General features: G+C 52.7%; 1 protein-coding gene across 11 annotated transcripts; it reads left to right on the forward strand.

The window, feature by feature from the left end:
• Positions 1 to 542: 542 nt before the first annotated feature.
• On the forward strand, positions 543 to 14,524 carry B4GALT7 (beta-1,4-galactosyltransferase 7). Of its 11 annotated transcripts, none has more exons than XR_012124830.1 (7): positions 543 to 729; positions 2,424 to 2,585; positions 4,250 to 4,612; positions 7,306 to 7,531; positions 8,596 to 8,679; positions 8,950 to 9,174; positions 9,421 to 9,552. XR_012124830.1 is itself a non-coding variant. In XM_037017276.2 (7 exons), exons 1-7 carry the CDS (start codon positions 680 to 682, stop codon positions 9,574 to 9,576), a joined length of 1,071 nt encoding a protein of 356 aa, XP_036873171.2. In that variant the 5' UTR covers positions 543 to 679; the 3' UTR covers positions 9,577 to 14,524. The 11 variants fall into 11 exon arrangements, 7 of the variants coding, with proteins under 7 accessions (XP_036873171.2, XP_036873170.2, XP_036873173.2 ...); XM_037017276.2 differs by lacking the exon at positions 2,424 to 2,585 and adding an exon at positions 1,566 to 1,652 and having other exon boundaries at positions 8,950 to 9,054; positions 9,421 to 14,524; XM_037017275.2 differs by having other exon boundaries at positions 8,950 to 9,054; positions 9,421 to 14,524.
• The last annotated feature ends 226 nt before the right edge of the window (positions 14,525 to 14,750 follow it).

Below are 14,750 nucleotides of genomic sequence, written 5' to 3' on the forward strand. Positions count from 1 at the left end.
GTGCCCAGCACTGAATCAAGTATTTTTGCATTTTCTACTTTAATGCTCACAGCAACCATTAAGATCAGAAACCATTTATATACTCAGGTGAGGAAAGAGACACAGAGATTATGCCTTACCCCCAAATCACAGCTGAATTGACAAAGATCCAGTCCATCTGTCCTCAGTGCCTGGCTCCTGCTATTTGGGGTACCGGCTGAACTCCAGACTGAGCCCTGAGCTTGGCTTTGCTCCCTCCAAGCATGTTGCGGACAAAGAATGCACCAGCTGGGGCTGACTGCGGGGATACCCAGTCGCTCCCCGTCTTCTCTGGGGAAGAGGAGGAAGATATGGATTAAAGCAAAGCGCTGGTTTGGAAGTCTGGAGTCTTAAATTCAGTCCCAGCCCAGTAACATGAGCCCTCTCTGGGGCCTCAGTGTCTCGGGATGTCAAGCGGCGCCCAGAAGAGTAGTTGGTTACCCGTCCAACAGTTGGGACGCTCACGTGTTTCTCGCATGCGGAACCTTTAACACTGCGGCTCCGGGGCGCGGACGGTGCAGCCGGAACAAGGACCCTGCAGGACCGAGGGGCGGGGAGGACGGGCCTGGGCGGAGCGGGAGGCGGAGGCGCCGCGTAGGCCCGGGAGGCCGGGCCGCCCGGCTTGGAGCTCGCGTCCCATGTGCTGCCGCCTCCCACCGCGATGTTCCCCTCCAGGAGGAAAACGGCGCAGCTGCCCTGGGAGAACGGCAGGTGAGCGGCGGCGGCGGCCGGCCCGGGTCCCACCCTCCGGGTGCCGATCCTTCCGGGCCGCGCCGCGGAATCGAGGAGCCCGAGGCCGTCGCGCCCCTGCCTCTGCGGTCTCTCTGAGGGTCTGTGGTTCTCCTTGTGGGTCACTGGCGCTCCCTGTGTACGCGTCTCTGTCTCTACCCGCCTCCGTCACTCCGCGGGTCTGTTTCTTCGTTGACTTCCCTTTGTGAGTTCTTTCCCTCATGATCGGTCCCTTTGTGTCTCTGTCTCTCCACTGACCTCCATCTTCGTGCAGGTCTTTTCTTGACCTCTCTCAATGAATCTGTGTCCTTCTGTCTGTCCCTTGTCTCGAATGGTCTTTATTCCATTTCTCTGGTCCCTCCCATCACATCCATGTAGCCTCAGACCCCACCCTCCCTCCCTCATGCTTCCCCATCCTTTGCTGACCGCCCAGAAAAACACACCAGACAGAAGCTCTGTATGGTGAGCCTGCCTGGCCACGGCTTGGCAAGGACTAGGCCCCCCTCACACATAACACTAGTTCATTTCCGGTGCAGCTGTACTTGAGTGGGGCCCTCTCCATGTGTTAGGTGTGAGCTTGGCTCTGACCTTACCTAATGATGTTTGCCACTAAAGCAGAATTGGGATGGGAGAGATATTTGGCTGCCACACTTCAGTCTTGAGATGTGCCCCCAAAACTCTTCCCATCCAGAGCACATGATAGTGGGTCTCCACCGAATGAATGACACCTCATTCCCTTTGTGTTTCTTAAGTTTGCCAGGTGCCAAAAGATTCTGGAATATAACAGGCACAACTCTTTACCTTTGGGGATTTTTCAGACATGGTGTTGAAGTAAGAAGACAGGAATGTAGTAGAATCTTGGACTGTGGAGTCAGCTCTGGGCAGGAATCCTCTCTAACAGCCATGTGAGCAGAAACAGATCACTTAATCTTTCTGACCTCAGCTTTTTCCATCTCTGAAACAGGGATCATAATATCTACTTTGCAGGGCTGTTTGAGGATTAAATGAGATCATATATGTAAAACTTATTACACTGTCTGGCACAGAGGAGGTGTCATCCAGCTACCTTTGCAGTTTGTAGGTGCTCTGCCAAAAGCAGTTGAGTATTCAAACCATGTATCACTGAGATTTGTGTGAGGGAAGAAAGGGAAGGTAATGGAGATGAATTTACATAAACCTTTGGAACTATAACTGTGCTTGCAGAAAAACTTACAGATGTCAATTCCTGCTTTTGACACATGGGTACAAAGGTCCATGCAACAGATACACACTGTGTAGTAAGGAACAGAGCTAGCTGTGGAGCTAGCCTGCCTGGATTTGAATCTCTTTTTGGCCTTGGGCACAGATTGGTAGAGCCATCAGAACCTCCACAAACTTCATCTGGTCTGCCGCCTCAGAGCAGGGTGGCCTGGGTCTGGGAACAGCTGGGACTACAGATCTTCAGTTTACCACCAGGTGGCACCAGAAGTTCTTACTATCCACTGTCCTGAAATACTGGGACTTGACTGAATTCAGTTGCTCAGCGGTTTGGGCCTATAGAGCACAGGATGAGAGTGCCCATGACATGATCCTGGTAGGAAGGGGAAGCTGGATTGAAGAAACTGCATATGAAAATGCATGGAAAAGCCAATCCATGCCATACCCCTGGATAATGGTCACTGCTTCTTCCCCTGAAGGTGGAATATTTCCTCATGTCCATCTCCTTGGTCTCCACCTGGCCCCCAGAAAGATCCCCAAGGGCGAGAAAGAATCTCTAGAGGTACCAGCCTTCCCAGGCCAGTGGCAGGATTGGGCTCTTCTCCTCCCCACCGGAAACCCCCACCACATGACAATGGGGGGTAAGTCAGGAGCTCTGTGAGGGTGTCCTACCTGGCCACCTCTGTTGTGTGTGAGACCTGGCCTGGCTTCACAGCTGCTGGCTTCCAGGTTGGCAGTTATGCCTCCAGATAAAGGCAGGAGTTGGCCTGGCTCTTGTGTAATAAAGCATGCCTAATTGCTTGAACTCTCCTGTAACTCAGCAAGCCCTCAGCTGTCTGACCTGTGCTGGGGCCACAGACAGGAACTTGATTACTTATTGGGAAGATGAACAGGAACACAGGTGACTACAAAACTCTTAACTGCCCCAAAGAGGGAAGTATCAGATGCCATGGGAACACAACGGAGGGAGCATGCTTATCAGTTTGTGTGCATATCTGGGTGTTGGGGTGTGCGGAGTGAGAAATGCTGGCCATGACATTGGAGTTTGACCCTGAAGGGTCAAGAGTGGGTTTCTAAGCAGATAAAGTAAGGAAGGGCATTTCAGGTGGAAGCAGCAGGCTGTGGGAGGGCTGGAGCAGGAAGGAATCTGGTGAGTGGAGAAGCTCAGAGCTACCCAATGTGCAGCACTGGCTAAGTGGGGCAGAGCAACTGGAGATGGGGCCAGGCCACCTAGGGGCTTGGCTGTCAGACCAAGGAATTTGGCCATTTTCTTGTCCACAGAGGAGAATCATCCATGAGATCAAAGGGCTCTGAGCTGGGCAAGGACCAGATGAGATTCAGCTGGAAGAGGCAGTGGGCAAGGAAGGACCAAGGGCCCTCAGGAGGGAGAACCTGTAAGACATGATAGCTAATTGCACATTATTTCAGGCACAGCAGAATAGAGGAAGTTATCCTTTTTTTTTGGATTCCTCAGCTCCTCCTTCACTATTAGAACTTCAGAGAGAAGAGCAAGGGAAAGTGAATTCCATTTGTTTCTTTGTACTGTCTAGTCTAAAGGGCAGTCTCGCAGCACTACCCCAATGTCTAAGGTATGCAGCTGTTCTTCCGGGTTCTGAAATGAGCCTGCATGCTGTATTGAGCCTTCGTCTTTCCTTTCCTATCTCTCATCCCTTGTCACATGAGCTGCCTCGTGGACAGAAGCTTTGGGACAAGTTCGGTAAACTGCCACTGTCAGTTTGGCCTTGCATTATTTTGGGGGCAGGGCCATTCTTCCCAGAATAAGCATTGGTCTTTTCCCCAGGATGGTACCAGCACAGGCCCCTGTCTGGGGAGCTTTCTGGTGTGAGAAGCAGGCTTCAGCTAGGGCTGAACCTGCAGGGTTTCAGGCATGGAAAGCAGTGGGTGGGATCTCTAAGGCTAGACCCCTGCCATGCGTCAGGACTTGGAATCATTGTCCTGCGGAGGGGCAAGTGCAGGAGATAGGAGTCTTGTCCTGCCCTCAGGCAGCTTTTTGTCTGACTAGGACTCACAGGAAATGAGTCAGGGAACTGGGGCAGTTCCTTGATCTGGGAGTTGTGGGAGGGTTTCCCAGAGGTGGGATGGCATGACCTGGACCCCGAGCAATAAGCAGGGTTCTGATGCTCTAGCAGCATGAGCAAAAGCATTGAATTTGCTTCCGCACTAATTTCCAGGTGCTTGGGGCAGGCCAGTCATGTGTGCCCTACTTGGGGAAGCTAGAGAAGGGGTCTGCAGAGGACCCTGGCTCGACCCTGCCCTTCTGACCCTGTCCCTGCTCTTCTCCCAGGTCCAGGTTGCTCCCCGGTAGCCTCCCCCGCAAATGCTCTGTCTTCCACCTCTTTGTTGCCTGTCTCTTCCTGGGCTTCCTTTCCCTGCTGTGGCTACAGCTCAGCTGCTCTGGTGATGTGGCCCGGCCAGCTAGGGGGCAAGGTCAGGAGACCCTGGGCCCACCACGGGCCTGTCCCCCAGATCCACTCCGTGAGCACTGGGAAGAAGACGTGTCATGGGGTCCCCACCGCCTCGCGGTGCTGGTGCCTTTCCGCGAACGCTTCGAGGAGCTCCTGGTCTTCGTGCCCCACATGCACCGCTTCCTGAGCAGGAAGAAGATCCAGCACCACATCTATGTGCTCAACCAGGTGGATCACTTCAGGTAGGGACCACCCCCGGGCCCAGCACCCCCTCTCCAGTGGCTTCACCTTGCCCAGATCTCTCAGGGCCTTCCCCTTTCCCCGCAGCAGTCCCATGCCAGGTGGGCCTGAGGCCTGTGAAAGGCCACACTTTGCATATGGGTGTGATGGGAATTTGGAGGGAGGGTTTGGGGCTGGAGAGGACCCTGCCCCTATATTCATTTTTAAAAGCTCCCTATGGCTACTGTCTGAATAAATTATACCAGCACAAGAGAAGGAGCAGGGGAGACTTGCTGGGTCATTGCAGTTATCTAGGATGGTGGTGTCTCAGTTGGCATGGTAGAAGGTGGGAGAGAAGTATGTGGAGGCAGTGCAGACAGGACTTGCTGATGCCCTGGCTATGGGGATTCAGAAAGGGATGGTCAAGGCCATGGCCTTAAAGTTGGTCACAGAATGGCATTGTACTGAAATCCTTGCCCTTACCAAAAACTGCCCCCCTCCTTGATCACAATCCAGGAATCTCCCACTCCACCCACCTCCTTTCCCTCCAACTCACTCCCACTGGGACACAGACTCCAACAATTCTTAGACCCCACCAGGCCCTTTAGTCCTTGATCCTCCCAATTTTCACTGCCTACCCCCCTGTCCTCACTTTCTCCTCACCTGACTCAGACTCCATGGCCCATCATTAAAGTCACTCCTTGCACACACCTTAGCTCCCTTGCCCCTTTCCCCTGGCATAACTCCTGCCTGACAAAACCTGATGCTGCCTGCTCCACATCTTCCCCTGGGCAGCTGGATGTGGCTGGCATTGCTGCTCGCCTCCCTGATAATGAGCCCTGGCCCAGGAAGGCCGCCAGCCCTGCCTGGAAGCCTCATGGCCCTCTCCGAGGCAGCCTTGTACACCTCTCCTCACTCCACCCTGATCCTCACCCTCAGCAAATGACTTTGCTTCCTGTTTGAGAACAGAACCAAGTAGAGAACTCGCCCAAGTGTCCGTCCTGGACTATAGCTCCTGTGCACGGGTGCTCGGTCTCCCCATCCCAGGGATGCTCATCACAGCTCCTCCAGGGCCAGAAATTCCTCCCTGACACTGGGTCCCTTCCAGCTCTCCTACTCAGAGACGTCACTGCAGCCATCGGCTCCTTTCTCCACTGCAGGATCAATTGTTCCTCCTTCCTGGAGCATTCGCATCAATAAACATTCTGAAATAGCCCCCATCTAAAACGGAAAGGAAAGACCTCCCCTGCCCACATCACCCACAGCTATCCCCTCATTTCTCTGCTCCCTCTCTAGCAAAAGTTCCCTTTCTCCCTCTTTGCTCTCTCTCGAACCTCTTCCACTCAGATGCTTGCCCCGCCCTGACAGCGAAACAGTGCTCAGGGTCATCGCCAGCAAGCCTCCTCCTCATCCACAGCCCAGTTGCCAGCCTTCTCCTGGCGACACCTCAGCACCACTTGCCAAGTGGATTACCTCTTCCTTCTTAAAACACCACTGATGGCTTCTGAGGCAGCACTCTGGTCTCCTCCCTCCTGACTGGCCACCCCTGCCCATCTCCTTAGCTGGTTCTGCCTCATCTTGCTGCTCTCTGATTTCGGTGCCCATTGGGCTCAGTGCTTGGGCATCCTCGTTCTGGCTATGGTCACTCCCTAGGGGATGTGGACCATCTCATGGCATGCAATCCCATCTCTACCCTGATAACTCCCAAGGCTGTATTCCCCACCCAGTGCTCGCTCCTGAACTCCAGACGCGCATGTACAGCCTCCTGTGCAGCCCTCCACTCTCCGTGGTCTCAGAGGCATCTCAGGCTTCCTGTGACCAAAGCTGAAATCCTGACTTCCCACAGCCCCAGACCTGCTCCCCCGTCCCACTCCCCATTTCAGAAGATGGCAACTCCGTGCTTCCAGTCACTCTTGCCACCAAGCCTTGGTGTTGTCCTCAGCTCCCCTTTCTCCCTCACACAACACACCCAGTCCCTCAGCAGAGCAGAATACTCGTCTAGAATCTGCCCACTTCTCACCGTATACCCTCTGCCTCCTCCCTGAACTTAAATCATCTCCTGCCTAAATAAGTGTAATAGCCTCCTAACCTGTCCGCTGCTTCCACTGCTGACCCGTCTCTTCTCAACATCCCACAGTGTGACCCCACGTCACAGCTTGACCCGTTCCACCTCTGCTCTCAGCCCTTGGTAGCTCCCCGTCTCATGCAGCGTCAACCCCCTGTCAGCCCAGCCGCCCTGTCTCTCCTCCTCCCAGCTCCGACCTCCTCCGCAAACCCCCGGCACCAACTCTGCCGGACCCGTTGTCTGCTCCTGCCTCATCCGCCCTTGTTCCCGCAGGACCCATTCCCTCAGGCCTTCGGGTTTCTGCTCACTTGCCACCCTATTAACTGGCTCCCCCTGACCACCCTGTCTCCGAGAAAAGCTGCCCCCTAGGCCTCCGCATGCTTTGTTCTCTCGCTGGTGTGTGAGCTGCTTGAGAGCAGGGCTCTGACACCTCACTGCTGTAGCTCCAGCGCTCCCACCAGGTTCTGGCCCTAGGGGATGCTCAGGAGCCATTTGAGAGGAGCGGGGCAGGCAGGCTTGCGGCGAGCCCCGCAGTGAAGTGGTGTCAGGCCAGAGGCCAGCCCGGGCACTGGGGCGGGCACTGGGGAAGACAGGCAGTCTGGGGGAAAGCGAGCTCACTGGGCCCCTGCCCACCTTGGCCGCCCTGCACAGGTTCAACCGGGCGGCCCTCATCAACGTGGGCTTCCTGGAGAGCGGCAACAGCACGGACTACATTGCCATGCATGACGTGGATCTGCTCCCTCTCAATGAGGAGCTGGACTATGGCTTCCCTGAGGCTGGGCCCTTCCACGTGGCCTCCCCGGAGCTCCACCCTCTCTACCACTACAAGACCTATGTCGGCGGCATCCTGCTGCTCTCCAAGCAGCACTACCAGCTGGTGAGGCCCGGCCCAGCCTGCGTGGCCCAGAGCCAGGGAGTCCCTGCCTGGGTGGGGGCATTGGCAGGAGGAGCAGCGGTTCTGGGGCCCAGCACATGGAGGAGTCCTGCCCAGGCCTAGCAGGGCAGCCCACTGCAGCCAGCAACCTGACAGGAACAGGACCCAGCAAGTCAGGGAGGATTCTGCCACAGAAACCCCCATGCTAGCTGGCTCAGAAGAACTGGGGTTCTTTGGCTCCCCAAATGGAAAAGTTTGGGTAGGGCTGGAGGAGAGGCTCTGGCTTCTGGTGCAGCTTGCTCAGCCTCTCGGACAGTATCACCAGGACACCATTTCACCTTTCACCCTCAGCTCTGCCTCCTCTAGGCTGGATTTATTTTCAGACGTTCATTGCGCACGGTGGTTGTTATAGCTGTAACCCACATCCTTGTAGGCCCAAGTCCAGTGGGAGATGGAGCCTCTTCCCCAGCAGCCCAGACACGAGTCCCAGAACTGTTTCACACTGGCTCTTGGTTAGCCTGATTTGAGTCGTGTGCCCCTCCCTGAGTCAGTCACTGTCTGGGGTGGAGTCATGGGGCAGAGGGGTGGGGGACTGAGTGGCTTAGATTGCCATCTCCTACCTCTCTTTTCAAGCTGTGACTGAAGCCAGTTTTATGTAAAGGTGGTAAAGATAAGTGTCTCCCACAGAGCCCAACTGCCTCTCCCCCACACCGAGGAAGACATGAAGGCAGACCAAGCCAGGGGAAATGGCATTAGGGGGGCTGGCAGAAATCCAGCAGGCCCTTCCCAGCACCGGCTCCCCAGATAGGTTCCACCTGCTAGTCAGACATTTTTGAGAAACTAATCAACTCCCACAAGTCCAGGGTGCCCTTATAATAGGCAAAGGAACTGGCACCAGCCGACTATTTCCGATACCACAGAGGTTGCAGAAACTGCAAGCGTCCAGGCCTCCATTCAGAAGTGCCTAGGGAGGAGGAGGAAAGGGGGCCTGGCCTGGCCCGCCTCAGGCTGGGTGCTATCAAGTGCTAAGAGACCAAGAAGCATGACCCTGCCTGTCTCTGTGTCAGTGCAACGGGATGTCCAACCGCTTCTGGGGCTGGGGCCGTGAGGACGATGAGTTCTACCGGCGCATCAAAGGAGCTGGGCTCCAGGTAACACTCCTCCCAGGGCCCACCACCTCCTCTGCCATTGTGGCAGCCCTGGGACTCCCGTCTCTGCCATTAGACAGAGTTCCTTGAGGCATGGAGAAGGCACCCCTGCTTCCAACCCCAGCCCTGCCCCAGACAGCACACCTCTTATGCAGAATGGGAATGCAAGTCCCCTCCTATAGCCTGTGGCAGCTGTGGGACCCCAGAGGACTAGTGGCGAGGCCCAGGGCTCCAGGAGGGGCAGCCTGACCCAACTTCCTTTGGCTTCCTTAGCTTTTCCGCCCCTCGGGAATCACAACTGGGTATAAGACATTTCGCCACCTGCATGACCCAGCCTGGCGGAAGAGGGACCAGAAACGCATCGCGGCTCAAAAACAGGTGCTGGCTGCTCCCCTGTTAGGGGTCAGATAGGTGATGATGTGGACAACCAACAGGCCCAAGCATTTCACCAAGTTCTCCTTGGGCCCAAATGACCCTGTCCTCCTCTGCTTGGCCCAGGTCAGCATTTTGCTTGGGCATCATTCTCTCTGGTGGCTGCCGTGGGCTCTTGGGCACTGTGGGTCAGCCAAGACCTAGGTCTGCACAAATTGGGGGGAGGTGGGTGTCAGCTAAAGGTGCCAGAATCCCAGGCAGACCTGCCACACGGAAGTTCCTGCCCTTCCAACAGCCTCTTTAGGCTTCGTGGGTAGACAGCTGACACCCACAAAGCCCTGAGTACATGCTTTCTCCACCTTTCCTTCCCAGGAGCAATTCAAGGTGGACCGGGAGGGAGGCCTGAGCACCGTGAAGTACCGTGTGGATTCCCGAACCACCCTGTCTGTGAGCGGAGCCCCCTGCACTGTTCTCAACATCATGTTGGACTGTGACAAGGCTGCCACCCCCTGGTGCACATTTGGCTGAGTTGGCTGGACAGAAGGAAGCCTGTGCCCTATTGGCCATACTGCTGCCCAGGCCCGGGACAGAGCCTCGGACCCCAGGCCCAGCTCCCACAGGATGTGAAGTAGCCTGAAGCAGCAGACAGCAAGCCATGTGTTGGCAGTAGCCCAGCCCCCAAAGACAGGCTTGAGTCAGGACAGGAAACATGGTGCCTGGGATGCTGCTAGCAATAAATGGTGATGGAGAGAGGCCAGGAGTAGCTCCTGACTGGGACTCTGCACACTGCCTTCCTGTTTGCTGTACTCTGCCCTCCTTTGTGCACTCGGACCTGGGATTTTGTTACTTCTTCCCCTGGACCACCTGGAGCAAAGAGACAGTTTAGAAGCTAGGCCACTGATGCGGGTGGCCAGTGCAACTGAGAGGGTCAAAACTGAAAACCTGCGTGCAAGAAAGACCCAAGAAAGGGAACCACTGGGACCAGCTCTACCTGACTGTCACCATGCAGCAGTGTGGGCCTAATGTTGCCAGATCTTCTGATTTGTCAAAAGGAACTGGAATTCTGGATTCTTAAATGACATCAGGTCATTTTTAAATAATAGCAAGCTAATTGAAATTTTAAAAAAAATATGGCAGGCCAAACAAATGTGTTTTGGACCACCAGTTTGTCACCGGTGGCTGAGGGGAAGGGGATGGTGCAAAAGATGACACCTCTCTTGGAGTTGGAGCAGGCCTGGGATGATCAGGCCAGGGGAGGCTTAGGTGGGAAAGAAGCCAAAGGACAAGGCTCCTGCCACCTCCCACAGCCCTCTGGGCAGTCTGACCGCTGCCAGGCTCTGGTGGGCTCCATCTCTGGAAGGGGGCTCCATCCTGCCTCACCGAGAAGGACAAAAATAGAACCACAGGACTGGACTTAGGGCAGGCAGGGTGCTTCAGCAATGACGGTCATGGCTTGAGGGAGGGAGGACCATGTTTCTGAGGTGGAGGAAGAATAAGGAAAATAGAATCCTGGAGTGCTGCCACAGCATGATGGGGAGGCTGCAAAATCACTGAATGCCAAGGAGAAGGGAAGGGAGGGACGCTGAGGGAGCCCATGGATTGGGGAGTGGTCTTGGAGGAACCATCTGGAGGGAAGCCCAGGGGCCCACGAGTGGGGAGCTAGGGGCCTTGCGAGGCAGACCACTCCTTTAAGGCGTCTGACTGTCTGAGACTTGGGGCAAAGTCAGAGGAGAAGGGCACCAGTGAAGACTGGTTTAACAGTAAACAGAACACCTGAAGTGATGGAGGTTTCAGAGTTCTGGAGGGTGGATTCAACAGCTCTACTCCAAAGACTCCTCTGTGGGTGCTGTCAGGGCTGCTATGAGCAGTTGTGTGTACACAGCTGAACCTAAGCCAAGAGATTTAAGCAAAGAGGAACGGAGTGATGCTTCAGGCTCCATGTAATGTTTAGATGCACAACAGAGGGTCCATGTGATCCCAAATTGACCTTGCTTGGTGATTGTCACTCACACAGTGAGGAGCAAACAAGCTGCCGTTATGGTGCAGGGGTGGTAGGAGGGACTTCCTCAACTTGAAGCCCAGGAGAGGGGATGGTGTACTTTACTTAGGCCAGTCTCTGGACTAAGTGGCTGCATCATCTTGGATTTATGTCACCTGGGGACAGAACAGCCTCTTGCAGTTGGTGGGAATGCACATGGCAGCAAAGCCCCCAGTTCTGTACTCACCTGACACGCAGCAAGACCTAGAAAAATGGGAGCTCTTTCCTTTCCACCTGTACCGGGGGAGTGAAAGGAGTAGGAGAAAAGCAGGTCAGGCTGACCAGCCCGGACACCACTCCAATCCCATGCCCCCGCTCTCCCCCATGACTGCTGCATCACCTCCATCATCCAGGTGCCTGTAAGTACCCAGGCTGGGCCTGAGGCAGCCTGAATCTGCAGCTTCCCAGTGCCCCAGCCCAGGCCTCTGCTGGGCCACTCCAGGAGTGGGGGAGAGAGCTGAGCAGTGGTTGGCAAGGGGAAAAAGCAGATGGATCCTCACTTCCCCAGCACCTTGGTTGCCTCCTCCATGGAGCAGAAGTAACATCCGCATCTCGCTGGCCAAGGCGTGGATGAAATGAACCCAAGAGGTAGGATCACCTGGCACAGTGCTTAGCCAATATGGTTGTAATAATAACAAGCACTTACTGAGCATTTGCCACCTACAACATTCCTTATGTTGCATTATTTCACGAGGCCTCTCTACCTGAGAGCTAGGTCCCGTTTTAGAGATGAAGACAGTGAAGCACAGAGAGGTAAGTAGCTTGCCCAAGGTCAAAGAGCTGATACCTGATGGAGCTTGCGATTTCAACCACTAGATTCTGCCTTAAGAGCCAGGTTCCTTCATGCCCAGCAGGTGCCTGTTCCAGAGATTCCTTCCCTTCCAGGCCCTCCTCCTCCCCAGCTGGAAAGGGCCAGTGGGGATGACTGGCCAATATTGTCTGGTGTCCCTTCCACCTGTGGGACAAAAGTAGGACCTCTTCCCCATGCCTCCTCTGCCTGGAATATCGGATCTGTCAGCTGGAGAGGTCCCGTGAAGCATCAGTGGGACCCAGAGCATGGCACTGTGCCTGATGAATGTACAAGGTGCTTGGGGAAGGCCTCCCCAAGGAAGCCAGGTCTCGGTGGTGGTGTCAGTTTGCAGTCAGGACGGGAAGGGTCCCTGAGGGATCAGCAGGTACAAGGCACTGACCCAAGAAAGCATGGTATGTTTGGGGACCTAGGAGCAGTTCAAGGTGTCCCTGGTACCCCAATACAGTGCAGAAGTTGGGGGAGGTGGGCCACAGAGGGAAGGTTAGGATGATCCATGAGGATCTATGAATGCCACGCTGAGCAACTTGTACTTTCCTCTGTGTGTGCAGGAATTTTGAGCAGGGAGAGACACACCATTATATCTGTATTACAGAAAGATCCTTGAGCGCAGGACCCAGGTGGGCCGCAGGACAGAATCTGGAAGAGGGAGAGAGCCCAGGCCAGCAAGATGATGAAGCTAGAAGGAGGCAGGAAGTGGGGAGAAAGGGGGGTCTGCTGAGTCCCTAAGGTCTGCAGAAGCCAGATGGATGGCTACCATTGAGCCTTCCTCCACAGAGGGTCAGCTTCCCAAAAGGCCAACTGGATATTCACGGTCTTTTTGCCATCTCAGCCTTCCATGCCTTGAGAACATGTTTTTAAACGACAAAAAAATCAAAGGAAGAAACTTTCACTTTCAGCTTCAACATCTAAAAGGGCTTGGAAGTCATCATTCCCATCCTCACAAGAAAAAAAACTCAAATTAAAAAGCAACTTCTCTCGGACCTCTCAGAGAACTGACGTTGCAAGGCAAAACTGCCAGCCCCAGATCCGAAGAGACGGTCACATACAGCCACAGCCCAGGCGTGGAGGCTGCTGGAGTGCCAAACTGCTGAGAATACTTAAATGGTAATTCGGACAAATTGATGGAGGCTGAGTGTGGCGAAGAGCCAAGAAAACTCCTCCTGTCTCTAGCAGGGGGAGGGGCAAATAACCATTTAGAAGTATGCCCAGAACAGTCTCCCTGACAAAAGCCTACCCCCCGGGTAAAAAGACTGCGAGAGCCTTACCTCACCTAGGAGGTAGCAAAATCACCTACCTCCACTTCCTCCTTTCTTTCTGCCTCATCTAAGGTGAGGTCAAGGTAAGAGAGAACCTGCGAAGGTCGCAGCCCAGGGATACAGACCCACTAAAAGACTGATATTTCATCATAAAATTATAAAATGCTTCCCTTTCCCTAAACCTTACCATCTGGTCAGCAAGCCTCCAGTATATCAACAGTGGATCATAGCTGAAAGAGCTTCAAGGCAGAGATTGTATTTAAATTCTTGGGGAAATTCACGGACAATTAAGGAGAAAAAGAATCTAGGACACTAGAGGAATTACAGCCATCAGCACCTAAATGTCTAATAAACATTAAGCCAGTCCAACTCCTAGCCAATAACACCAAACCACATGTTAAAGATCCATTTATATCAGTCCCTTTGCCAAATAAATCATGTATTACAAGCCATGCTAAAAGGCATGAAAAAAATGGACTTAAGAGATACAAGAATCAATCAAACTCAGAAATGACACCAATTTTGGAATGATCAGACAGGAAATATTTTAAAATAATTACGACTAGTGTGTTTAGAGCTTGTGATATTATTATTCATAAGAAATACATATTTGCTCATTCAGATCACCAAAATATATTTAGTCTTTACCCACAGTTCACAGCTTCCAAAACCCTTGGTGTTTCCTGAGTAATCAGTGCAATGGAAGCATGTTTTATTAAAATGTTTGGTCTCTTGTTCTCAGTTTCTGAAATCACTTCAGAGCCAAAAAAGTGAGATGGGTCTCTTGTAATTTGTAACAATCCCTTCCCACCACAACTGGCTTTATGAATGAAGTGACTTTTGAAAAGTAAAATTACAAAATTAGTCATATTGTGCTGATCACAAAGGCATGGCTGCCAAGAGGTGACCAAAAGAGTATTCAGCTAAAAGCTAAGAAAAGTATTATAGAGGTTTCACAGGCAAATAACTCATAAAGCATTTGGTTATTTCTCTGGATGTTGTAAATTTTGTTGTCCATATCAGGTTTTTAAAACTTACATTGATATTTATTTTCTCATTCTAAGTAAATTTTCACTATCAAAAAAATTAGCTTAGAAGGACATTGAAATTTATTGTAACTATATTCCATTTTTTCAAAAAGTTAAGTACCTTTAAATTTCAGACACTTGGGTCCACTACTGAGCTGTATCTACCCCTCAACTGGACTTCCTCCTCAGATAATTTACCTAGTAAGATGATTTCATTTTCAGTCTGAGATCCAGTCTCTACTATTTCTCTTTCTTTATACATAACTTCTTCAATTGCTCGACTCTAAGTTTTGGGTCTTATTTTATTGATACTGTAATTTTCTTTTAATAATAGTCAAAACTGCTTCTCCCAAATACCTTGTGTGTTCATTTAATCATTTTCATATATGCTAATCTATGTTGACTAAAAGTCACCTCTCAAAGACTAAACCACACGTGTGTTTTAAGGTCCACAAAAATGAATATTTCCTAGTAGGTTATTTCTTTTCCATTTAAGCACAGTTTCTACATTTTTCACAAAAAAAATCATGCCAGTATAACTGATATTGTGCCCACATATTTATTTTTCC

This window comes from Manis javanica, chromosome 14 (assembly GCF_040802235.1).
Source record: "Manis javanica isolate MJ-LG chromosome 14, MJ_LKY, whole genome shotgun sequence".
Lineage (NCBI taxonomy): Eukaryota > Metazoa > Chordata > Mammalia > Pholidota > Manidae > Manis > Manis javanica.